General features: G+C 38.3%; 2 protein-coding genes across 2 annotated transcripts; one reads left to right on the top strand and one right to left on the bottom strand.

Moving 5' to 3' along the window:
- Window positions 1-786: 786 nt before the first annotated feature.
- cpa5 (carboxypeptidase A5) lies at window positions 787-6,878 on the bottom strand. Its single transcript, XM_082539234.1, has 11 exons — window positions 6,708-6,878; window positions 5,767-5,848; window positions 5,432-5,566; window positions 5,236-5,337; window positions 3,060-3,161; window positions 2,783-2,884; window positions 2,540-2,650; window positions 2,196-2,286; window positions 1,783-1,982; window positions 1,572-1,656; window positions 787-1,122 (listed from the first exon to the last, which is right to left on the bottom strand). The coding sequence occupies exons 1-11, from the start codon at window positions 6,773-6,775 to the stop codon at window positions 935-937; spliced, it is 1,266 nt and encodes a 421-aa protein (XP_082395360.1). The 5' UTR covers window positions 6,776-6,878; the 3' UTR covers window positions 787-934.
- Window positions 6,879-12,277: 5,399 nt separating this feature from the next.
- Window positions 12,278-24,918, top strand: tes (testis derived transcript (3 LIM domains)). The gene is made up of 7 exons (XM_082538377.1): window positions 12,278-12,477; window positions 16,739-16,824; window positions 19,061-19,637; window positions 20,605-21,246; window positions 22,494-22,709; window positions 22,851-23,009; window positions 24,133-24,918. Exons 1-7 carry the CDS (start codon window positions 12,451-12,453, stop codon window positions 24,322-24,324), a joined length of 1,899 nt encoding a protein of 632 aa, XP_082394503.1. The 5' UTR covers window positions 12,278-12,450; the 3' UTR covers window positions 24,325-24,918.
- Window positions 24,919-25,028: the final 110 nt, after the last annotated feature.

Raw genomic sequence — 25,028 nt, 5'->3', positions numbered from 1 at the left:
ATATCTGACAAGCTTGACCCCAAGATAAGCTTTTTCAGTAGAAAGCTATCTAGCTATACGATTAACTAAATAATTAACAGAAAGATCTGCATTCTTTTTAAAGGCCTCTTCATTGCATTGACATGTGGAACAATTTGCAACTCAATCAATAGATTTTTGTTACATGTTTTATTATTATTGTTGTTGCTTTAATAAAATTTATCAGGGGGATAAATGTATTTAAATGCTTTCTTTCATCTGTCAGAATATATTAACAGACGGCATTCACGGGCCTGCCATAAAAAAAGCAACAGTTTTCGTAGTTCAGAATTTGAAAATATTTTGTCTGGAGCTCAAAATGTAAATAAACTGCTGACCACAAAAGTTCCTGTATATGTCTAATGTTTCATCTTCCTTTTTGCAATGATCACGGTGGCGCTGCAGTTTTGTGTGAGTGGCATAAAGTGCATGAAATACATGGGTTGGATGGTGGTGTGTGGTGGTGTCTCAGCTGCAGAGGGAGAGGTGGAGTGGAAGGTTCGGGGGGCTGTGGAGAGCCTGGCTGGCACAGGTGGGATATGTTTTCTAATTCTGCCTCTCCTATTTATGCAGTAGTGCCCTGGGACCAAGGCGATACAGTATGCTGAGCAGCTGGCAATGATGCTGCAGCTACGCTTTGCAACGTCTGAAAAGTCACATTACATTGAGAAAAATAATAAAAGAAGCACGCAACCCAGCACACAGTGTAGGGACACTCCTGAGGCCTGAATGTGCTACAGTGCAAGCAGGATCACAAAGAAATTCAGCTTTGATTTTGGATTGTGTTTATTTGTCTTGTGGTTTTGAGAAAGTTTGAACAGCCCTCGATCGTGATGGGTTTGAATTACTCTTAGGATGGAAAAAAGGGGGCACATTTCCCAAATGTAGGATTTCCACTTTTATACACGCACACAGATCAGTATGGGTTCTTGGAGGTGTGATCCATGATGGACATCAGAGCCAGCCAAGTCTCCTGAGCGTTGGGGATGATCTGAGATGCAGGAAGGAGGAAGCCATAGCGACCCTCATCCCTCAGCTCAAAGGTGTACGAGTACTTGATGCCCTGTTCGTAGGTCCAGTCAATGGTGCTACCACTGGCTTGGTCTAAAATTAAAATAGGCATTGTTAAAACAATGAAATGGTACTGTAAAAAAAAAGAAAGAAAGAAAAAAATGGAGATCCTGAAAAAGCTTTTAATTTCAAGGCAATAATGTTTAAATAAATAAATAAAAAAACCTTGCACCATTTGTACATTTAATTTTAGCACAGTTTATACTTATGCATGAGTGGTGGTTGGTTGGTTCATAAACACCAAAAAACTGTCTGAAGTACAGACCTGTGTCGTTTTACTTTTATACAAATGGCTACAATTTAAAGCAAGTTTGAGATCCCTGCCACAACTTTTTTTGTATACACTATTTAATACCACTATATTTGCATTTGAAGAAATTAAAGTTATAGGAAAAGAAGAGAAATATTCATATATCTGGTCATTATTAGGCAAAATAATGTAAAAGAAGTCTGTACTGGTAAGTAGTGTTGCTTAAACTTACAGATAGTGTCAATGATGCTGCCGTATGTGTATTTGGTACCATACAGGGAGGTTAGATCACTGATGGCCTTTTGAGCCACCTTGTGCTGTAGAAAGAATATTATCATACTTTTTAATAAGGACTTTTGACAGAGCCCAAAGAAGATATAAGAACTATCATAAAAATAAGAATTCTAAAGAAAGAAATTAAATCAGAAAGATCTTTTTTATACCAGTTCTGCCGCGTCATTGGCAGGAGTGCTTTTGTAGCCATAGGGATACATGAGCATCTGAGAGTAGGAATGGATGGAGATGAAGGCCTTGATGTTGCCATGAGACTTCACGAAGTCCACAATAGACTTGACCTCAGACTCAGAGTGTGCACTGGGTCCACGATAGGTTTCTGAGCAGGGGTTGCTGCTGGCACCAGGTTCTATTTATTAATATAAAGAAAACCAGACAAACAGACACTGTGGTAAAGCATTAGAATGTAAAAATATGAAAGACATAAGCAATACACACACACACACACACACACACACACACACACACACACACACACACACACACACATATGATCATTATTACCTCATACAGTGGCTGTTAGTGGCTTTAAATACAAGTGAATGGCAGGGGAAAATATTACCTCCAAAAGCAGCATCCCAGTTCCTATTGGGATCAACTCCCACACAAGAAGAACCAGGATTGGGCTTCCTGGTCTTACGCCACATACGATTCTGAAACAGTAATGTTAGTCTTTGCTTGAAGAAAGATATTTTATTCTATATGACTCTCAAAATTTAATTCATTGTGCAAAACCGACTAAATACACCATTACTAATTCATCTGTATCATCTTGTCAGCTTAAGCTAATTGGGATAAGCCCTGAAAAAAATGTTTAAAAGTAAAATGAAGGTTATAAACAGACATTTGGTTGTACAGCAAATTACTCTAAAACAAATCAGACAGTAGACAGTATGAAAGACTCACACTGCTGTGGGTGAAGGCGTATCCATCAGGGTTGGTGGCAATCTCCAGGAAGATGTCCATTTGACTGAGGATTGCAGTGAGGGCGGGATCCGTTCCATAATCAGTCACAATCTAATGACAGGAAAGCAGAGGACACAATATTCAGTGCAACCTGTAAGTTGTGAGAAGTGGCAGAGACACAGACAAAAGCAACAAATGTTAATAATATTATTAAAGAAAATGAAAAAAAAACCAAAAACCCACCTTCTTAGCAAACCATAGCCCGCTGGCCTGAGTGACCCACTCTCTGGAGTGGATTCCAGTGTCGATCCAGATGGCAGGACGGTTGGTTCCACCAGTGCTGAACTACAAGACAGGAAAGGAAAGTAGCAAACTTCATTACAAATAAAAAATGAAGAGCAGCATGAGGGTGAAAACTCTTGCCAGAAGAGTATAGGAGGTTTTGTCTTTTTTTTAATTTTAATGTTCGTTCAGCTCTATTGTGCAGTTGTAGTTTTGCTTGTTTGTTTTTTTTTTTTACCTTGAGCACATTAAGAGGACGGCCTTCGTAGCTCTGCCCAATCACTATCTTGCTGACAAAGTTGGGATTCTCAGCCACCAGCATGTCCTGGAAGCTGTAGATCTGAATGAAAGACACAATAATGCATAAGCATCAGTTGAGTGCGACATGATTCTGTACCACTGTCTGGCCTCAAATGTCATGGGGATTGCAACATGATGTAGATCAATAGGGAAATGCTAAATGCTAGGATTGCTATTAACATTCAGTTTAAATGTCACTGAAATATTGAGCACCAAATTTCCAGTGTTGGCACATTACACACTGTACATGGCCCCATACTTTTAGAAATAAATGTCCTTTGTTGTGCTTCAAAAATGTAATTGACATTGTTCACATGAACAGATAGAGTACAAGTAAGTTCCTCCCATAGTGATTGGTGCAGTAGTTAGTACTGTCGCTGCACAGCAATAAGGTTCTTGCTTTGAACCCCAACTGGGGTGTTTGCACGGCCTCCCTATAGATATTCTCGATATGCTCTCTATATGTTAGGTAAATTGATGATTCTAAATTGGCCATGAATGAGAGGTACAATGGTTCTTAAAATGTATAAGGCATTGTATTAATGCATGGTTAAATGTGGCTTGTAATCAGTGTTGGGTAAGTTACTTTAAATTAGTAACTTAGTTACATTACTAGTTACTTCTATCAAAAGTAACTCAGTTACTTCAAGTTACTCGTTACTTTCAGAGTAACTAGTTACTAGGGAAAGTAACTTTGGTTTTACTCAGAATTCTCTTGTTTATGTGTTGCTTCCGTAACTGGATACCCAGCAAGATTGCCAGTCTTCTAGCTTGCTTACTTGCCACAACTGCACTGTGCCACCTACCAATAGAAAGAAAAAAATAATGTGCACATTTCCACGAGAGAAATCCCACACCTGATTCTATCCTAGCCTGCTTTTTACATCCAACACAAAAACTGCAGTCGTGGTGCTTTCGATTGTACTCAGAACTCGGAAATTCTGCCTTCTGAATAGGAAGATGTAGGTAACACCAGACTGCAGATGAGCTGCTTACAGGGCTGGACTGGGACAAAAAAATCGTCCCGGGCATTTTGACTAGATTATAGGAAAAATCATAAAGCCTTTGAATGAAAATAAACACTGTTGTGACAGTGATGTACACTGTTCTGATGGTATATATGTATCAATCTATCAATCGTTTGTTGTAAGACTCAGATAATTATTTTTTTAAAAGTGAGACATTTTAAATGAGAATAAGAAAGTATTTCCTTGTGCCCCCATTTCCCTGTTAATGCCCTACATGGACCCCTGGCAACACTTTGCTAGACCCGTCCCTGCACAGTTACCAGCTGTCAGCTACTTAGAAAAGGATCCTGGTGTTATTTGTCTCTCAGAAACAGTTCATAACTTCCCTTCAACTCATTCATGTTAACTAAAAGGTAAACCTGTTTCTCCATCACAGCTCTGATGATTCAGTAAGGACATCTCCTGGTTTCATCTTCATGTTTCCCTCTCATCACATATCCAAACCGATATCATGACCAACAGGTTTACAGCTGTGGCTCCAGCAAACATCAGCTGATACTAGAAATTAATATTAAATAAATTCTAACAACAGCTGATCAAGCTTAAAAGTGCTAGTACGAGTAACGCGTTCCCGGTTTTAGCATAATAACTAGTTACCGTGCTCGTTACCACAATAATAACGTAGTTACTGTAACGCGTTACTTAATAACGCGTTAGTCCCAACACTGCTTGTAATCTTAAATACTCTCAGTGGTCTCTAAGACCAGAGAATTGCTATAAAAATGCAAGTCCATTTCCTTGCCCTTCCTTGTCAGTCATGCCACTCGCTAGCAAAAACACTGCATAGAATGAAGCATCAGGTTAAGCTGCTTAGCCAAAGATGATAGCTTTTAATCAGACAAAAGGAGATACTGGTAATAGTGTGTGAAGCATCAGAAAGAAAAATGTCACAGCTGAGGGATCCTGACACTCAGTATGCTATATTTGTATGCTATATTTTATTACAAATTTAGCACATTTGAAAAAACTTTCAAAGAGTTTATTTGCTTTTTCTTACTGCTTTGCATGGGTTAGTGAAAGAAAATACACAGTTGGCTACAATCTATTCACTGGATAACAGTAGCCAGAGGAGTTTTGTGTACTTACCTCTTCAAGGGTGTGGTAGTTAGCGAAGTCGAAACTATCAGTGTTTTTGGCCTGAGGTACACGAGCAGCAGCCATCTCCTTCTGCTCCTTATCCAGAATCATCTGCAGTACAATGATAGATTTCATACTATTAGAGTTACTGAGCAAAACTATTAACAGAAAAAACTCCAGGGTGTATTCTGATCTTATAAGCAACCTGGAGGTCTTCAATCATGGCGGAGTAGTCAATGTTCTGTGTCTCAAGGTAATCTTTGACTGACTTCAAGACATGGAAGGGAACTCTGACATCCACGGGATTAGACACAGTAGTCACCCCCCTCCAAAAATCCAGCTGAAAGAACAAAAATATATTAACCAAAGCATACAAAAGAAGTTTCTACTCAATTTAGAAAACTTATAAAGATAAAAAATAGAGCTATTAAGGCATTTTTAAAAATTTGTGGTTTTGTTTGTTTTCTTCTTTCTTCTTCTTTTTAAAGTTTATTTTAAACAGTGGTGGCTGGTGATGTCATTTAGTGGCTGATAAATTACCTCGAACTCCATCATTTCCTCCAGATCCTTGATAAGAGACAGCTGGACTTCATCCTTGGGAACAATTCGAAGCACTTTGTGCCTGCAAACAGCAAACAGCTAAGTTTTACAGCCTTCTACTCAGCGTATCTTGCTTGTGCAGAAAAAAGTCATTTATTGTGAAACCAGAGTTATCAGTTTAGGTATCTCAACCAGTTCTCATCGGCAGGCATCAACTGGATGCAGGAACAGTCCAGGTTTTCTAGGCACTGCATATTAGCTATTTCACATACTATGTATATATACTATGTAAAACTGCAAGAAAATTTAGATTTTAGGGTTTTATTCATGCTGTAGCAACAGAGGGGTGTCGGATAAATTACATACATACAGCACTATTTTAAATAACAGGAAGTGAGAAGCCTTAAGCTTCATAAAGTTGGAAGTTATAAAAGACTGCTTGCCAGTGTTTCCTCTATAAACTATTTTTCAGTTTGAGAAAAAAACTGTTTGTCATTCCACACATTGCTGGGACTGATAGCATAAACCTGAATTCTGTTCTCTGATCCACACTTCAATCTGTGTGAGTTTGCAGGCTGAAATATTGGTTTTTGGATCTCTACACATGCATAACCTTGTGTCCTTATCAAAAAATGTATGATGCAGCTTTTCTTTTTTTTCCAATCGGGAGTGTCCGAAAGTAAAAAAAGGTTGAAAGTAAAGCGCTTGGTCTTTCACAGGGACAGCAGCTAGCCACAGCTACAGATACATAGATGACACCTGGGTCAATATCAAAACCCAAGAAGTAGAAGCATTGCTAATGACTGATTAATTCAATCATGACTAATTCATAACTCTTCTTAAGGAAACTGATGATAGTGCCTACGTTTGCTCAAAAACACTGATTTACTTTAGTCTTTACTTAGTAGATAGTCTTAGATTTAGTCGACAGGTCCACTTACCCCTCAAATGTCACTTTGCCAAAAACTGCCACAAGCAGCGCAGCGAACACGAACAGCCCCCTCATCATGACCAACAGTGTGAACGTTGGGCCAGAAACAGACGTTTATGGCTGCCTCTGCCACCTGATATATGCCCAAAGGTTGACCTTGCCAGAGTTCAGAGAGCTCTGTCACCGGCTGGTCCTTTTCCCACACCAGCCTAGAGATACCAGAACCAGAAGTTGCATCATACACACATATTTTGAACAAACTGAATTTATGTTTAGTTTACAAAATAAAAGCACTGGTGCTAAATTCAATCTTAGTCTGACTGAAAACACTTTTTTTTAACATGGGTCCTCATATGGGGACATTACATTTAGGCTGTTCTGCACCTCCTCCTTCATTCTGCTCAACGAAGTGTTTAATACTTTGTTACACAATTGTCCCCATGATTTTTAAAACAAACAAACAAACAAACAAAAACCTTGGAAAGAAATGCTAACCTTTGGTACTTATCAGGTCCATCTAATCCCAAATCGGTAGGAGAAATTACAAATGCATCACAAACAACAACTTAGGTCACAGGAGGAAAAGATTTTAAAAAATCCAATGCATTTCCTTTGCTTTGCTTCATTATGAATGCGTCCAGTGTAGAAAGAGCTCATTAAAACACCAGGGAGAAATACACAGCTTAATCATTTCATGCCTAAATTTGTCACTCTGTAAACTTTCTTTTTATTATTATTATTATTATTATTATTATTATTATTATTATTATTATTATTATTATTATAAAAAATACTCATGTAAAAGATGCTCTAACATCTTCAAACCGTTTATGTTGTCACAAATGCTAGCAATACACACACACACACACACACACACACACACACACATATATATATATATATATATATATATATATATATATATATATATACAATTGTATAAGTCAAGAACTCAAGAAGTTTATTGTAATTTCGTATGGTGACACCCTACCTGAAATGGAATACTGTTTCTCACCAGCCTCTACAGCTTAAAAAGCAAAAAGCATGATAAGAAAAGCAAATAGCAAATCCTCAAGAATTTTGTTTGATGGCTTAGTCGATGTATTAGTTGCTTAAAGATAAAAAATAAAAAATAAAAATAAAACCTGTCACACTTTTCTTTAAGAGATTTTAACAAGATATTTGGGAAATAAGATAACTTGCTTTCTCATGAGAAGCAGTGAAGCTAGCCAGCTTAGCTCCTCCCATAGTTGCTGTAATGTTGTCATGCAATAACTGGGAACTATGTGCACACACTGCATACGGTCAATGTGCTTTTTTAACTTCCTATTCAGTTTCCTGCATGGCCTATTTATGCTCTGGTTTTAGAATAGAATAGAATTCAACTTTATTGTCATTGCACATGCACAGGTACAGGGCAACGAAATGCAGTTTGCATCCATCCAGAAGTGCTTTAGTGATATAGATATATTACAATATATATTAGCAATAATATAGATATGTAAGTATATTACAGGAATGGGTCTATTATGGTATGTTATAATGTACACGGTATGAAGTATGTTGTGAATGTTCTATAACTATAAGTATGTACAGGCTGTAGTGAGTACAAGCTATGTACAGGCTATGAACAGGATATAAATCTGAAATAAAAAAAACTATACAGAAATCTGAGATATACAGTTATACAGAAATGGGGACTATGCAAGTTATAAACAGTTGTAGGATTAAAAATTATCGTATGTACAGAATGATTATTTACACAGAACTATACAGTAGTGCAGTTAAGATAAGTGAGATATGTGGATAATTTCTACAGAGGCTATATAAAGTGCAAGTGGTTGTGAGTGGTGGTTCAGTCCATGTTATCATTGTGTTGTGTTGTCACTGATGAGGCCAATCACCGTGGTGTCATCTGCAAACTTAATGATGGTGTTGGAACCATCAGCATGTCTGCAGTCGTGGGTGAAGAGGGAGTAGAGGAAAGGGCTCATCACACAGCCTTGCGGTACACCGGTGTTCATTGTGATTGGAGATGAGCAGCGGTTATCCAGCTGGACATGTTGGGGGCGGTTGGTCAGGAAGTCCAGTAACCATTTGCAGATGAGGGAACTGATGCCCAGGTCTGTCAGTTCCCTGATGAGTTGTGAGGGGTGGATTGTATTGAATGCTGAACTGAAACAGCATTCTAGCGTATGTGTTGTTGTTGTTGTTGTTTATATGCAAATAGAGGTGATGCTCAGCAGATTTTGCTAACTTTTGATGGAGCGAGGATAGCTGTTTCCACAGATTTATTTAACCTGTGGGTGTTTATGATATAAACTGGCAAAAATTTATTTAATCAAACACTAAGACATCATCATCAGAATACACGGCTTTAATTTTGCTATGAATTTTTTTTAATTTATGACTTTATTGTTGAATAATATATTTATACAACCATATTTAGTCACTGCATCCTCATTGCTTTTCCCCATTTTATTGTTTGAAAAACAAAAACGGTACTTTATGTGAAATAGACAGATTATTTGGATGAAAAAACAATGAAACATTAATAAATCATAATCCACTATTAGCTGGTATTGAATGGCTGGCTTAAATGCTGTTTACAGCTCAGGAAGGAATCTCATTGTTCAACACAAAGCAGTGTTCTGAGCTTCCTCTCTCTTACTGGTGGAGCAGCTCCACAGATGAACTGCATCAATGAGCTAAATTCAAACCAGCTGCCTGGACACATGTACTGTGAACCCTGCATGTCAATAAAAATATTTCCAGACATGAGATAACTTGTTTTGTAATGGTACAAAAACTTTACATCTGGCGTTTTAGCAGGTGTGAGGCATTAAGAAAAAGACACCTACCAAATGTTAGTTGAATTTTCCCTGTGAAGACAGGAGGCATCAAAATCATTTTTTTTAATATGCTGGGCATCAATACCCAGCTTTTGTCTTGTTTTCTTCCCTTACACAGTCACCTTTAGTGGATGTAGTTCTTGGGAATGTTGACCTATTGAGGAGTAAGTATTGAACAGCTAAGACATTTGACAATTTGAAATGCCTTTAAAATTCCAGCATTCTAGCATCTTGGATTCCTTCTTAATGCCTGATTTAAAAGATATCTATGACATACTTGGGAATTTAAGAATTGAAAGGAAATTTACAAGGTAGCAAAGTAACGTTACTCACTAATGCCACCTCCCTCCATTGGCTGTCTTCTGTCTGCTATCTACAAGTTTTTCCTATGCAACCAAGCTGATAAGCTCAGTGCAGAGGAAAAATAAACAGTAAAAAGCATCTGCAGAATTCACACAGACTTACAAAAACAAAGCAGGCAGTATCTTTGATCCATGTGTCTGTTAAAGTTTCCTTGAACTGAACTTAGCCCCTACCAAAGTTTAGAGAGATAATAAGTGCATGAAATGTGAACTATACAAAAGAGTGTAAAATCTGTTGAGGTCACAGTGATGCAGCACTTTGAGAGTGTACAGCTTCCTGATATTCTTGCGTGTTTGGGTGGGGGGAGCTGAAAATCAGCATGGGAGGGTAAGTCCTTCCATGCATCCATACAGTTATCTGTAGGGTGAAAGGTGGGGCACACTCATTTGAACTTTTTAACTTTAGTTACTCTCTCATTTTATGTGTGTGATTTTTAAAAAGTATTATAGTTGGTGTATTCTGGTTCAGGGTCACTTTTAAGTGACCCACTTTCCATCTTGGAGTCACATTTAACAGCATGTCTTCGGACATGATGCGATTTTATTAGGGTTTGGATGCAGCGATTGAATGAAACAGTTGCCTGAGAGTTTACAGGCATACCAGAAAACATAGATCAGACATCACAGGGAATGAGAGCATCGGCGAAAAAACTGCATCAAAACACGGTTCTTTAACAGTTAACACGACAGATCAAGTGGCCGGGTGTGACAGCGCTGCTTCCACTAAACCAACACACAGGAAGTTGATAACGACTATTGTTTCCTGTCACTGAGTCAAAACTGCAGCTGTTTCGGTTCAAACCACAAACATTAGTTCAAAACACGGACCAGCTGTAAGTCTGCGGACAACGAGTCCTAAGATTATTTCAGTTGCTATATGTGATTAAAAATTAAATTTCTTGTCTTGTCACAAACAAATTACCACACCGTTATCAGTGTATAATTAGATAATTTAATAATTTAGAATGTATTTACACATAAAGATGAGGGTCGGAGGAAAAACCGTAACTGCAGCAGGTTGAATGTGTCAAATACACTCACATCCTTTGTTAGGTAAAGACACGCCCTGTTGTTTCCTGGTTGGCTACCCTGTCCTCCAGTGCCTCTTTTTTGTACTCTTATTGGTTAAGACGGAAAATCTGTCAAAACGGAAGTCCCGCCCTGTTCAAACATCAATGAAAAGTGTACGGGACCTCCCGAGTGAAAGTAAAGTCAAGCTAGAAAGGAAAGAAAGAAGAAATGAGGCAAGTCCGGAAGTAATGAAAGTGTTTTTTTCACAGTAAAAGCGCCAGATGAGCCCAAATTGTTGGAAAAGATTAAATAACTGCAGTGTCGTGACTAGTTAACACCAGGCTCCAAGTAAGATAGTTAAAGCAGGTCTTTCCATCACAGTGTATCTTTTATATGTCTTTGAGGATTATAAATTGATAGACATACTAATTTTGACCAATAATAAGCATACCCAAGTGTTTACAGGTGTTTACAATAAATACTGTTTTGGTTAATTAATGTGATTACTGTGCCCATGTTTACTATTTCATGCCAAAATAAATATATAGTCAACAGAACCAATTATTATTTGTCCAATACCTCATTTTCACTATCTTGGGTTCTGTAATGAAGCAGCCTCATCAATCTTTAAAAGTAAATATTTTTGTTGTGTTTTCCTTTTAAAGTCCTTTCTGAGACCACTTTTTTTGGTTTTACGTCTTTGTTGCTTTGGAGTGCCAGGAGTGCCAGAATGAAATTAATATATACATTGTTAAATAATTATCTGAACGTGTCATTAATTCATTAAGATGGAACTGTCACTTCAGCAGTTGAGCGCAGTGACAGTTTGATTTGTTTGTCTAAAAACACAGATCCCCAGGCTAATTTTAAAATTTCAGATCACATCTTAATATTTTCACATGGAAAACTAGTGAATGGACGACATTGCTTATTTCAGACCAGCAATGGCCACGCCCCAAAATTAGGTAATAATTTTAATAAACATGAGCGCAAGAGAGAGGAAGACACTCTACAATGAGCTGAAACATTCGCTTCTTATTAATTCCTGCATATACAATTTTTATCATTCATATTGTGTCATTTTGTATGTCCCTCGTGATTTCATCGCCCCCTTCACTGTGGCGTGTGCCACTGCAGTAATTTTAGTGGCCACCCCTATGAAAAAATCCTAGAGGCTCCCCTAGAGTTTAAAACAAAAAGTCAATTTGTAATTTATCACATAGATTTTGAAAATACATGCACAAGTATTTAAATACTTCATCATACTGACACAAATAAGACCCGACTCATTAGTGGGCAACGTACGTTTTATTTTGAAATGCCCAAACGGAAACTATCGACTTGATTCCGGCGAAGTTATCACCTGTGCGGAGTAGAAGCAGGACCCCCAAAGGGAAATCAGTGAGGGCAGCAGGATTTGTTTTACATTTTTCCGGCACATTCTCCCTGTTGTCTGTGTTTGGATTCGACAGTTGTTGTTTTTTTTTACGAGAAGCACGTCTGGAATAAGAAAACGTTGAACACAAAAATGGAAATAGAGAGGGAGCTAAAGAAGGTAAGCTTTGCCCCCGTGTTCTTCGTAGATATCTCGCACAGTTCGGGGAACGCCCTTAAGGTGTGCAGAGGAAGGGACAGGTGGCAGAAAAGTTACAGTACTGCAGGTTATTTTACAGTTTAAGTTTCGGTTTTAATTTCGAGATATTAATGGTCTTTATTTATGTTTTTTTTTTCAATTAAAAATCTACTTAGTTCGCTTAAATACGCTTATTTCACATCATTGGGTAGTTGATATTGCTGGAACAAACTCACGTCGATCGGTTTACAAACTTGGAAAACATAGGTCGCGCCCTTTTTAGTTACTTCCCTTTCAGAATAAGTTCCGATGTAAGAAACTGCGTTTGAAATGTGACAAAGTCTCACTCTGCGTATCAACCAAACCCCCAACCTCTGTAACTTAATAGCGGAACAGCTTGACCCATTAACGGACCCATTTTACGTACAAAGTCGTCCTCCTTGTTCAGGGTTTTGATACTGTATTAATCCGCGGTGCTCAGCGTCCTCGGCTCTCTATTAAGTGGAACAAATCACTATGACAGTAAAATGCAAACCAGCTGTGATAGTTAATTTGTCCATAAGTAAATGTTGGCGTTACAGCTGCCGAATTGAGTGTTGAACTGTCAGCAGGGTTTCAAGAATATTAAGGCTCATGTCACTCATAATGCACTTAAGACTGTAAGCCAGATGCATCAAAATCTAATGTTTTTTAAATAGAGTTTGGCCATCCAAGGGAGAAGACAAAAGTTAAGAGTCAGGACAGGCAGGAAACCTTTTTACAGTACACGCTTTGTCTAGTGAATAGTCATTCATTCATCATCATGGATCACTGTAGATACTCGTTGTTGGCATTCACTAGATTCCTCTTATGCACCCCTTCTCCTTAGTTTACTTATGGTCCATAGATAATCTGTATAAATAATTCTGTTCGAGGAATCCAGGTTTATGTAGTGAATACACATGAATATCAACCAGTCAGCATTTTCCATAGAAGCTATTATAACCTCTTAAGTAGTTTAGGAAAAGAAAAATGCATTTTAACATCTGTTAAAGCTTTTGTAGTTATCAGAATCAAACTATATGGATTATTATTATTATTATTATTGTTGTTGTTATTTATGGTTATTGACAAGTTTATACACAAACAAGGATTGTGTTTTGGTGGCATGGTGCAAAAACATTGGTACTGTACTGTTAATTTATGCTACTAAGTTAACTTGAGCTTTGGGGGGTCTTTGCACAGACCTGCAGAGATTTGGTAGCAGTGAAGGTGGTTACACAGACTGGTGGTTTGTTTTGTATGAGTTATTAAGCTGCAATTTAATGTCTTCAGCCACTTGTAAAAATATGGTTTACATTTTTCCTGCATTAAATTTCAGAGCTTTCAGCTTCACTCTGAAAAATTGACTAAGAGTGAGAATTTTACAGGGACAAACTGTTTCAGTGAAGATGAGGGAATCCTCTCCTTAAATAGGTCTGAGCAGCTGGATAACCCAGACAGACAGTCTGACATCTGCCTGTAATCCCTGGGGGAGATCAGCCTGCCACCGCTGCAGGATTTCTGTCTGCAGGAGGCTGCAAGTTCACAGAGATGCTGCTGTGATCTGTGTTGCGCTTGTTCAGGAAACATTATCATTGTGTTTAGGTGATATTATACTCAATTAAGGTGCTGCATTCTACTTAACAGAACGTCTGACGTAATAGGCTGTGACTATAGGGTCGCGGCGTACAGCATTGCCATTCTGCTGACTCTTAGAAGTCTGTGGAGGTCTGGCTAGGTTTATTTATTACCTAAACACCTAAACCATCATTAAAGCTTTCATATGACTTTGTGGTAGAAATAGAACCACACCAAAGGATTTCTCTGTTTGTTTAAATCCTGCAGTGATTACAGTGTTATGAACTGAATTTCAGTTCAAGCCAGTGAATCATGAAACCAATTAAATCTTTGTCTAAAACAGCAGTAAGCGAACTGAAAAATAGTAATATTTTTTATGACCGTATTCCACCTTTACAGAGGAAAGTTTGCCTTAAAAATAGAAAAAGTTGTTCATAAATTTAAGGGTGGTTTGACTGAAACTTCTTTGACACCGTCTGTTATTTAAAGCATTAGAAACAAGATGTATACATGTAAGTAATTGAACATTCTTTTTAAAAATATGTGTTTTACATATCTTACATCATCTTCATGATGTTACAGAAACTGTGTCCAGCATCTGAAAGTAGCTGGTCAGCTCCAGCTAAAGCGACTACTTCCTTGCCACTGGCCTGCAGCTCTGCCCTTCTCCAGTAAAGTGACTCATGAACTATGACTCACTGGACCTGAATCATAGACTTTGTGTCTAAGCTGGCTTGTAGCAAAAGTGTTGTCATCAAAATTAATCACCCCACAGGCTTAGTCATGAAACAAAGTCATTGATTAACTTGAAGTGTGAATCCAGATGGTGCAGCTGCCTTCCAGGGAAGCATGTATACATGCTGAATGAGCTCTGCCAAAAACAGTCGTCCTCCCTATGCTTGAGATAAATATTTAGGCTTCAACCACTTATCCTGTCCGCCCTTAAAGCATACCGATAAACGTTTGCATTTGCAAAGTTGAAAATGATGTTTTAGTTGGTAGTGTAAAATGACATTTTAAATAATTTGTTCTTTTGTCTCAAAGTTCAAGTACTTTCTGCAAGAGCCTGAACATCTTTGTAGTACCATCTGAAACCCCCTGAGAATCAAGGACTGGAAGTTAGCAATGGATGCCTGCACACCTTTTGTAATCTTGTTTACTTTTTCATAATTCAGGTTAAACTTTTTATTTAGACAACACTGCCTTCCACAAATATTTCTGCATCAGTATTAAAATGCAAGTAAAATCATACACAGTCCTACCCCAAAAGAATCATGCTTAATTACACAGAAACTCTCATCTTCCCTAGTTCCCTGTGACAGGCTACTCCAGGCTGCTCCTTAAGTTCTGTTTAAGCTGCTCATTGCAAAAGACACAGGAGGCGAGTACATCTTACAGTTTAACTAAGATTTACTGATGTGTTTAGTACTTTCTAGGACCATGCTGGAACAACTTATAATTGGGCTTCTTAACATCTCCCAGAGGACAAACGTCTCATTCTGGAAATTGTGGTGAATGTTAAAAGTCTGGCATCAAAGCTTCACTTTTAAACAGGAGCCACTGTCTGTCTGCATTTCTCACTCATGTACACATTAAGCCATTAGGATGGTTTGCGACCATATATAGGCAACTATTCAATAACACTAAGAGGCTGGTGGGATCCCATCAGGCACCCTGCTGTCAAGAGATGTTTTTGACCCAAAAAGACATTCTCTGCTGAGGAATGCAGACAGACAGTGACTGCTGTTTAAAAGTGAAACTTGCAGCAATTTCCAGAGTGAGACTTAATTCCCCTGGGAGATTTTAAAAAGCCCAATTTAAGTTGTTCCAACATGATTTATGGTGGTACTACAAAGTAGCAAAACGTAAATCTCATTTAAGCTGCTCCTGCTCTGTCTTCAGTAGGAATCTCTCTGCAGTGGGATCTACAATCTTCCAAGACCTGAAGTGGGCGTCCAACATAGACAAAATGATCAAAAGGCCCAACAGAGGATGTCTTTCCTGTGTTAGTTCAGGAAGTTCAATCTGCCTCAGGCACTGTTGATCAAAATGTACTCTGCAATACTTAAGTCTGTTCTTTGCACATCAATCATCAAACGGACAGTTGGGACTGCAGAAAAAAAAAAAAAAAGATTGGCGCAGATTTTCTCTCCATTCAGGATTTCAAGACAAATTCAGAATCAGACAAACATCATACCCTGGACACAACAGGTTCCAACTCCTCCCCTCTGATAGGCATTACAGAGCACTGTACACCAAAACAACCCATTTGTTGTAAATATCTATGTACTTTATTTATTCATATAATATGCTGTCACATTCCCATATAAGTAGACACTTATTTGTTTCTTATTCTTTCACAAGTTGTTCCAACATCGTTGCACTCTGATCTCTTTGCAACAATGCAAATATAAATATGTTAAACATGTTATTGTCTCTGTCATGTTGCTATTGTCTGTTTGTCTGTCCTGTTATTTAAATAATAAATGTATGTGTACATATACTTGGCCAGTGAAGCTTATTCTGATTCTTCTCCCACAAGTATCATCATAAACTTTTTCCCTCATTTAAATACCGTATTCTGCTCAATAGAAAACAAAACACTGACAGTATGTGTCATTTCCTTTGTGTGCTTTATTTACAGGTGACGCTTGGCCATGAGTTTGGTGCTGGAGCTGCCTGTTTGAAATGCAAGGACAAGTGTGAGGGCTTTGAGCTGCATTTCTGGAGGTTTGAACAGTTCCTCTGCACATCATCACAGTTTCACAAGTTTCCTTTTCTTTGCTTCCTGTGTCCAAATTGCTGATTAAAGAGTGAGTCGCTGTTGTCTTGAGCAAAGCTGTGAACTCTTCAGTACGACTTTAGTTTAACAAAAATAAACAAACAAAAAATAGTGTTTAGTAAGGTTCAGTCAACAAACACCATATTTTAGTGCTTTTTGGGCTGAATGATAATAAACAAAATATACCTCCTTATTTTCATGCAATGGGTAAGATGTCTTAGGCAGTAGGCTGCCATTTTCAGTAAACTTGGCAGGAGTATATCTCTTGTATGTCTCTTTCTGATAATTATTCTTTCTGATAATAATAATTCTGATAATTAGTGTTTGACTTCTGAAATGCTTTTCTTGCATTGAAGGATAATATATTTCCTTTGAAATGGAGTTGTTCACCCTTGAGAACTGCAGGCAGCGTATTATTTATAGTGGATGGTAGGTGACACGCCTGCTAACAGACAGGAGTAAGAGCCTGCGCTGAAGATAAGCGCTGGTGTGGTCATGGTCAGCATTTTAGTCATCTACAAGAAATAATTACTGCTTTAGCTGTATCCCATGTTTGCAACATTTTCAGTGCTTTATGTGCTGTTGGAAAACAATGAAAGCAGCATTGCTCCTGTAAAAGCTGCCAAAGTTCTTTGATAAAACACTTTTACCTCATAACAACAAAGAACTTGCTGATTATTTTTGTTGTTGGTTTACTTTGGCATTTATTAAACTCTCTCAGATCCAAACTAACATGTTAAAACACATCGGCACACCAAAAACTCCAGAAACTATTCTTTGTAATGTAGAATCTACTGTTTTAGTCAAATGAGATGGGTGGCTTTGGAAATGAGCAGTTTCTTTCTTTGTTTGACTTATATAGTAGAAATGACATACTGTTTGTTAGCTGTTGAAATACTGGTAATTATAATATTTACTCAGAGCTTAACTTTGAAGCTTAGTTTATTGTTGAGCTTGCGGTGCAGGAGGGCAGTAAATAGAGATGGAGCTGCATGAGATGGTAATTGTAGTAAGAGGAGAAATGCAGACTCTTTACAAAAATTTTGATGCAATATTAAGCTATATTTATATAAAATATTTACTTTCCTCCTGTATCTTATGTAGAAATATATCACTATATATTTTAAAACTCAACTCAGTAATGTTGAATACCATTATGAATCAGAGCCGTCATTTAAAAAAGCATGCTTATTCTGCATGACAACAACATTTCACTCATTGACCCAGTCTGTCAACTTCCCAGCTTGCTTAATTAAAAGGATTCCTATAGCAGCAGGAGCCATCGGCATAATGGGAACATGCTGTTCTTGAGAATAGAATTTAGTCTAATGCGGCCGGGGCTGAATTTTCAGGCAAAGTTTTTATCATAATTCTATGAAGACGCTATAATTAAAGGTTGTCACCTGCCCTCTAAAGCTACAAGTTAGTTTTGATTGTAGAGCCTGTCATAATCATTTATTATAGTTATAGAGTTTTTTTGTAATTATAAAGTTAATGGGTCTTAAACAATCAAGCTAGGTAAACATAATCTAAACAAAACAAAACTCTATTGTAAGTCATTTCACTTTATGTGTGTCAGAGGATTGCTGTATAATAATACAGCAATCCTCTGACACTTTTTTTTTTGTTGCAACACTGATGAAAATACCTTTTCATTTTCTTTAAAATATGTTATTTATCCCAAAGTTGAGAAGCTCTTTCTTCATCAGTTTTAAAATGAAGTTAAAAAAACATAAAGAAAAGAGAAGATATTTTTCTATTTCAGTGTTACAGAGTTTTCATCTGGTTACCTATGAGTATTGCTATAACGTATTGCCTATTCCACTAAAATTCTGAAGGCCTGTTTGGGCTGGAGCATGCCTTCTAGTTACAAATTATGTCATAGTTATATCAAAAGATGTGTTGAGGCATGATAAAAATGCCAGTAGTTCAGTTTTAACACAGAACTTATTGTGTTGGTATAATGGTGTAGGAGTTTTTATTTAATATTCTAAAAATAGAGGGAGGTGAATGAAGTGAGGATTTATTCAAATTTATCAAATATACCAGCTATAAAGAAGAATATGTAGTAAAAAAAAAAACTGAGACATTGCTTGTTTAGTTTGAATAAAGCAATGGTAATTTATTAGTATCAAGGTTTAAAAAGTCAAAGTCCTGAACATTTTGTTAAATTCTTCTTTGCAGAAAGATATGCCGAAACTGCAAATGTGGCCTCACAGAGCATGATGTGGCGATGAACTCGGAGGAGAACAAGAAGGTAGGCAAGCTGTTTGAGGACACTAAGTACACCGGCCTCATCGCCAAGCTGAAGACGGATGGGATCCCCAGCTACCAGGGCAACATGGTGACCATCACTTTGCCTAGCCCTGCCACTGCTTACACGGTACCACCCAGTGCGACCTCTACTGTTGTGCCCCCTTCTGCCAGAGCCGGCTCTGTGTCGTCGTCTGCCAGAGCCGGCTCTGTGTCCCCGTCTGCCACAGCTGGTTCTGTGTCCCCGTCTGCCACAGCTGGTTCTGTGTCCCCGTCTGCCACAGCTGGTTCTGTACCCTCAGCTGGAGCCTCTGCAGGTTCGACAGGCATTGGGGTTCAGGGTCATGCTCGGGTTCAGCCTGTACCAGCCAGTGCCACACCAGTCAGGGCTAGCAAAGTGCCAGTCACTGTCAGTGCCACATCAGCCAACGTAGTGCCAGTTCCTAAAGATGTACCAATGAAGACTGTCACCTATGAGTGGGCACCACCAGTGGCTAACAAGTACCTGGTAAGAGTTCATATTAGTTAGAAAATAACTTTTCAAGTCTAAATTGAGTTGGGGTTTTTTGTTTTTTCATTCCCCACCCTCATAAAACCCCCAAAAAGCATTTAAGCATTATCATATGGTAAAGGATTCATTGGTATAAAAAAATTAACATATTAATAGATAATATTCCTGCCTTGATCAGGAAGTATTGGTGGTATTGCATCATTTAAGATTTGGTAATAGGCAAAAACACATGAACCATAGATCGATGTAGGTGTAGTCAACTAAAAAAGTCAACCTCTTCCTTTATGACACTTTCCTGTAACCTTGTGCTTGTCTCCAAAGTGAAATTTAAGGCAAGATGTTACCATTTTAACACACTGGAGTGTAGATGGTTAGAATTAGACTTCCTGGCATTGTTCAGGTGCACAGAGAAAGACGACCTTGAAGGGGAGATTAGCCGAATCATTTTTGTTTGTTTATGCCTCCTAAAGTTCAAGGTATTAGAAAACCCTTGGCTAGCTACTGCAGAACAGAAGGTCTGCACATTTGATGTCACTGAATCAACAGTTTTTTGTTTGTTTGTTTTTGTTTAGGTCTTTTTTTTGTTTAAAAGGTCTGTTTCTTCTCAGTAGCAATTTCTTTCAGAAATATGTTACAAAATGTTGTTTTATTCAGTTGTCTTAAATGTGTGGCGGGGACTTTTGAAGCACTGGTGATTACAGTAAAGAGGATGTCATTTTTAATGCCAGCATCTCTCACCACCACATTAATCTTATGTTTGACATTAACTCAACTTTCTCGTCTTTTGTTTAGTCTGTTTTTGTATCTGTCCCATGTATTCCTTGTCTTCTCACTAAAAAACAAAACTTCACTTTCTTTCTGGTTAGTCTATATCTAATCTGTCTCTCTGATCTTCTTCTGGTTGTCCTTCGCATTTTTCTTCATTCCCTCTGAGGTGACTCTTTTATTGTCTGTCTCTCTGTAGGCTGTGCGTTATATTGAGTTGCTCCCACCAGAGAAACGCCCAGTGGTTGGTACAGAGGGAGCTGCTTACCGTCGGCAGCAGATGGCCCGACAGCTACCTGAACACGACCAGGACCCGTCCAGGTGTCATGAGCTGAGCCCTGCTGAGGTCAAGCTGATGCAGCAATACGTTCGCAAGTACAAGGATGAAGCCCTGGGGGTTGGAGATGTCATGCTGCCTGAAGAGATGGCTCTGGTTCAGGCAGGAGGGCTGGGTGGATCTAGTGTTGGGGTTGGAGGGGCACCTAGTGCAGGAGGGGCTGAGTTTGGACCTAGAGGTGGTGCTGCTGCTGGGAGTATTGGTGGGGGTGGAGGTGCTGGCTATAAACCAGAGGCTGGGGTTGCTGGAGTTGGATTTGGTTCAGGGCCTGGAGCTGCAGGACCTGGTGTTGGGGCTGGAGCTGGTGGTGGTTTTGGATCTGCAGCTGGTGGAGTTGGAGCTGGTGGTGGTTTTGGACCTGCAGCTGGTGGAGCTGGAGCTGGTGGTGGACCACTTTCAGGGCCTGGCGTTGGACCAGCTGGAGGAGCCATGGGTACTACTGCCACCGCTGGAGCCATGAGTGTCCCTGGAGGTCAGCAAGCTGGACTACCACAACAGAACTTTGTAAGTTTTTTCCCCCCCTCAGTTCACTGACCATCTGCACTAAAGTTAAATTAAATAAAAATGTATATGGTAAACACATGACATGTCACACTATAACAGATGGGAGGAAAACATACAAAGCAAAAAAAAAAAAATCCTCACTCACAGTTTTGCATAATACAAGATGAAAGTCTTTACCAATAGAACAAGTTCCAAGAACACAATGATATGTTTGACATCTAGTTAATAGATGGAGACAATAATTTTAAGAGGAACTTTATTTAAAAATATATATATATTATTATAATATCATGAATAAAATAAAACATGGTCAGAATACCTGTTCCCTTCCTATCTTCTAGCATACCCTCAAACGGGGGAATTACACATGTTGTAGTTTCATTTAGTGGTTTTCTAGTTTATTTCCTGTGTGTAAGTCAAACTTAGTTTCATAATATATTTTTCCTTTGGTCAGCCACACTCCTCTTACAGTTGCCCTAGGGCTCATCGGGAAGCCCGATCAACACTTATATAAACCCTTGAAATTACATAGCGTCTACTTGTGACCTTCACATCTCATAAGAGTTGGACCCACTCCACCCTGCAATACAAATCACCTATATACACACCTTTATAATATAATGTTTCTATAATTTCACATTTCCTTCCCTTTCTGCTCATCCCATTCATCTGGAAACCCTTTGATGTCTTAAGCTTAGAAATCATGCACAAAATGTTTCTTTAAAGATGTGATGAATTGCTGGTAATATATGAAAAATAGATTTTTAATAGAATATGTAAATAGCCATAGTTCAAGTTAATACATTTGACTAAGTTCAAATCTTAACTTTTGTATGACTTGGTTTATTTATCAGTTTTCAGTCATTTCCAAACTTAACACTAGGTGGAGCCATAGACCAACCATCCCATTTGAGGATGCTGGGTTTTTATTTAATGCAGTACTGTTTTTCTTATCATTACCATGTGCAGTTAATTCTTTTTGTGGATTTTTATTTCATCCTGCTTTCAATTTTACTACAATTCATGTAAAATAAAAACAAACCCAACAACATTCAAAGAGCAAAGTTACCATTGATGGAAACTTGTTATGAAATACTGTGCAGTGATAGTTTGTTCAAATCAAATATTTAGGAGAGGATGTAACAAACTATTCTGATTTTTTTTCTCCTATATAATAAAATATCAATAGAATATATTTTCATAATGAACTATACAGCTGTACTAATGTACTGTACTTTCCCTTAAAGTCATGCCATCAGTGCCAGCAGCCCATGCGTAAGGGTGAGCCAGCTGTCTATGCTGAGCGGGCCGGTTATGACAAGATGTGGCACCCAGCATGCTTCGTCTGCTGTACCTGTAACGAACTGCTGGTGGACATGATCTACTTCTGGAAGAAAGGCAAGATGTACTGTGGACGGCACTATGGAGACAGCGAGAAGCCACGATGTGGAGGCTGTGATGAGGTGAGATGAGGATATGATCATTTGCTTCTCTTTTGATTTTGGTTAAAAAAAATTGCATTTCATACACATCTGTGTGACCATTCATAGCTGAGAGTTTGTTAGCACCGTTGATGCTACATTCTGATGCATGTCTGTTTACAGCTGATCTTCAGTAACGAGTACACTCAGGCTGAGGGCCAGAACTGGCATCTGAAGCATTTCTGCTGTTTTGAATGTGACTGCATTCTGGCTGGAGAGACGTATGTTATGGAGAATGACAAGCCTGTCTGCAAGCCCTGCTACATGACGAACTATGCTGTGGTAAGTCTTTGTTGCTCTGGGTTTCTTTCTTTAATTGGCTCATTGGTTTAAATACACCAATGATCCATAACATTATGACCTCTCAGAGATGCATGTGATGGTCTGGGATACAGTAGAACATAAGTGGGTAGTCTGTTTGCGTAATCAACATTTTGAATATGGCCACTAGTCAGCAAGTCTGATATGCAGAGGCTACAGCTCATTATATACAATACTATAAGAATAATTATGGTGCTGATGTCTTGGGGTACCTTTGAAGTTTTAGCGCAGTGAGCTGTTTTGTTGCACACAAATGAGCACACCAGGTAGAAGGTCATATTGTTTTGGCTGATTAGTGCAATTGAACTTGAAGGATTTGTTAGCAGGGAGCTGTAGCCATACCAAAATTCAGATTCTTGAGTGCATATTTTTGGCCTTAAACACCCTAATGAGCTCTAACAAGAACAACAACATCTTATATTGGACGCCACAGTGGAATATTATGGTTTGATCTAAAACCAGATGTTTAAAATAGAAGATTGTCACATTTCACTCTGATCACTCTCTTTTGGAGGCCATTATAACACACCAACAATGATTATAGCATTTTACTTGTTACCAAAGCAAATTACTTAGGGATTCTTAGGGCTTCGTGCAAAATCGTCTCACCCAAGTCAAACTTTGTGAAAAATTGATAGGGGAATATATGCTGGCCACCCTAAGCCAAGAATGTGAAGCGCTCGGTGTGTGTTTACTGTGTTTTTTCCAACATAATCCACAGCAAAGCTTATGTTGTCATATAACCAAATACTTGCCTTTGCTTGTAAGAGTTGAGGAATCTCTTTTTTGTTTGAGATAGTAATTACACTGTGCTGCCAAGCATTTTTTAAAAGTTTTTAAACGAAACATATTTCAACGTGTCAGGTATTAATTAGGCACCATGAGGACACCTTATAGTTTAAACCACATACATACATAGTTTGACTGCAGTGGAGGCTAAAGCTGTTAGGGGAAGAAACTACATAGAAATAATATAGAAACTTGAAGAGTTTGAATAATAATTTTAAAATGAATTGTGGAAAACCTAGATATCTGAAACTTAACTTAAAAAAACTTGACATCATTATTTCCTACCTCTTGCCAGAAATGCTCATCTTGCCAGAATGCAGTAGAGCCTGAGGCCCAGAGGGTTTCCTATGGTGATTATCACTGGCATGCCGAGCCACAGTGCTTCAAGTGCTCCGGCTGCTCCAAATGCCTGATTGGCCAGCGCTTCATGGCAGTGAAGAACTTCCTGTTCTGCTCTGTGGAGTGCAAGAAGAAAATCATGGCTTAAAGGGCCAAGACAAGTCCTTCATCTTCTTCATGATCACTTGCGAAACCAGGAATCGTACAGAGAGAACATTGGTACAGCTACAATAGTCTGTTATGGTTCTTTTAACAGAAATAGTGTCTGTAGTATGGAGATCTACTGTAACAGTGAAACCGTTTGAATTCAGGTACTTATTGTAAGTCCAGAAAGATCGCAGCACTGATATATCTTGTAGTCTCAGATAGTTTTAAAAAAAAGGGGGTTTCCACTTTTTTCCAGCCTTAAATTTCTTGTTTGCTTTTCGTGCACTGTTATTATTTACAGATGAGATTTCTTTCTTGTTAAACCTGTGACCACTAACCTATTGCTGGGTTTTTGTTTGTTTTGTTGTTGTTTTTTGCCACCTTTTTACTACTTTATATAAAAACTACTGACATTCCCTTTCCATGCACCAACGTTACTGTCAGTGTTAGCCAGATTTGAGGCTGGTTGAAAGTAAATAATCAATGTAATATCAAACTTGCAGTCTGTAGCTAAATTTGAAGTTTTGATGAATTAAATTTGTGCTTTCAACGAGACATTAAAAGTAAATTCTTTCATCTCTGTCTACAAATGGCATATACTGTCTTGTTTTATTGTCAGCCAGCAATGTTATATCATAGTATTTTCATACTTATATCAAGGCAACAAGGTGTTGCAAATAGCTCCTTGTTAGTTTATTTGTGGTA

This window comes from Aulonocara stuartgranti (assembly GCF_965226115.1).
Source record: "Aulonocara stuartgranti genome assembly, chromosome: 7".
Lineage (NCBI taxonomy): Eukaryota > Metazoa > Chordata > Actinopteri > Cichliformes > Cichlidae > Aulonocara > Aulonocara stuartgranti.
This window is presented reverse-complemented; position numbering and strand designations above follow the sequence as displayed.

Excerpts from the sequence above, each read along its gene's own strand:
- cpa5 (XM_082539234.1), bottom strand. The coding sequence starts at position 6,775 with ATGATGAGGGGGCTGTTCGTGTTCGCTGCGCTGCTTGTGGCAGTTTTT. Across the intron at positions 5,849-6,707 it reads GGCAAAGTGACATTTGAGGG|GCACAAAGTGCTTCGAATTG; the intron begins GTAAGTGGACCT and ends TGCTGTTTGCAG. Across the intron at positions 3,162-5,235 it reads ACTACCACACCCTTGAAGAG|ATCTACAGCTTCCAGGACAT; the intron begins GTAAGTACACAA and ends TCTTTCATTCAG.
- tes (XM_082538377.1), top strand. The coding sequence starts at position 12,451 with ATGGAAATAGAGAGGGAGCTAAAGAAG. Across the intron at positions 16,825-19,060 it reads TTTGAGCTGCATTTCTGGAG|AAAGATATGCCGAAACTGCA; the intron begins GTTTGAACAGTT and ends TCTTCTTTGCAG. Across the intron at positions 23,010-24,132 it reads ACATGACGAACTATGCTGTG|AAATGCTCATCTTGCCAGAA; the intron begins GTAAGTCTTTGT and ends ACCTCTTGCCAG.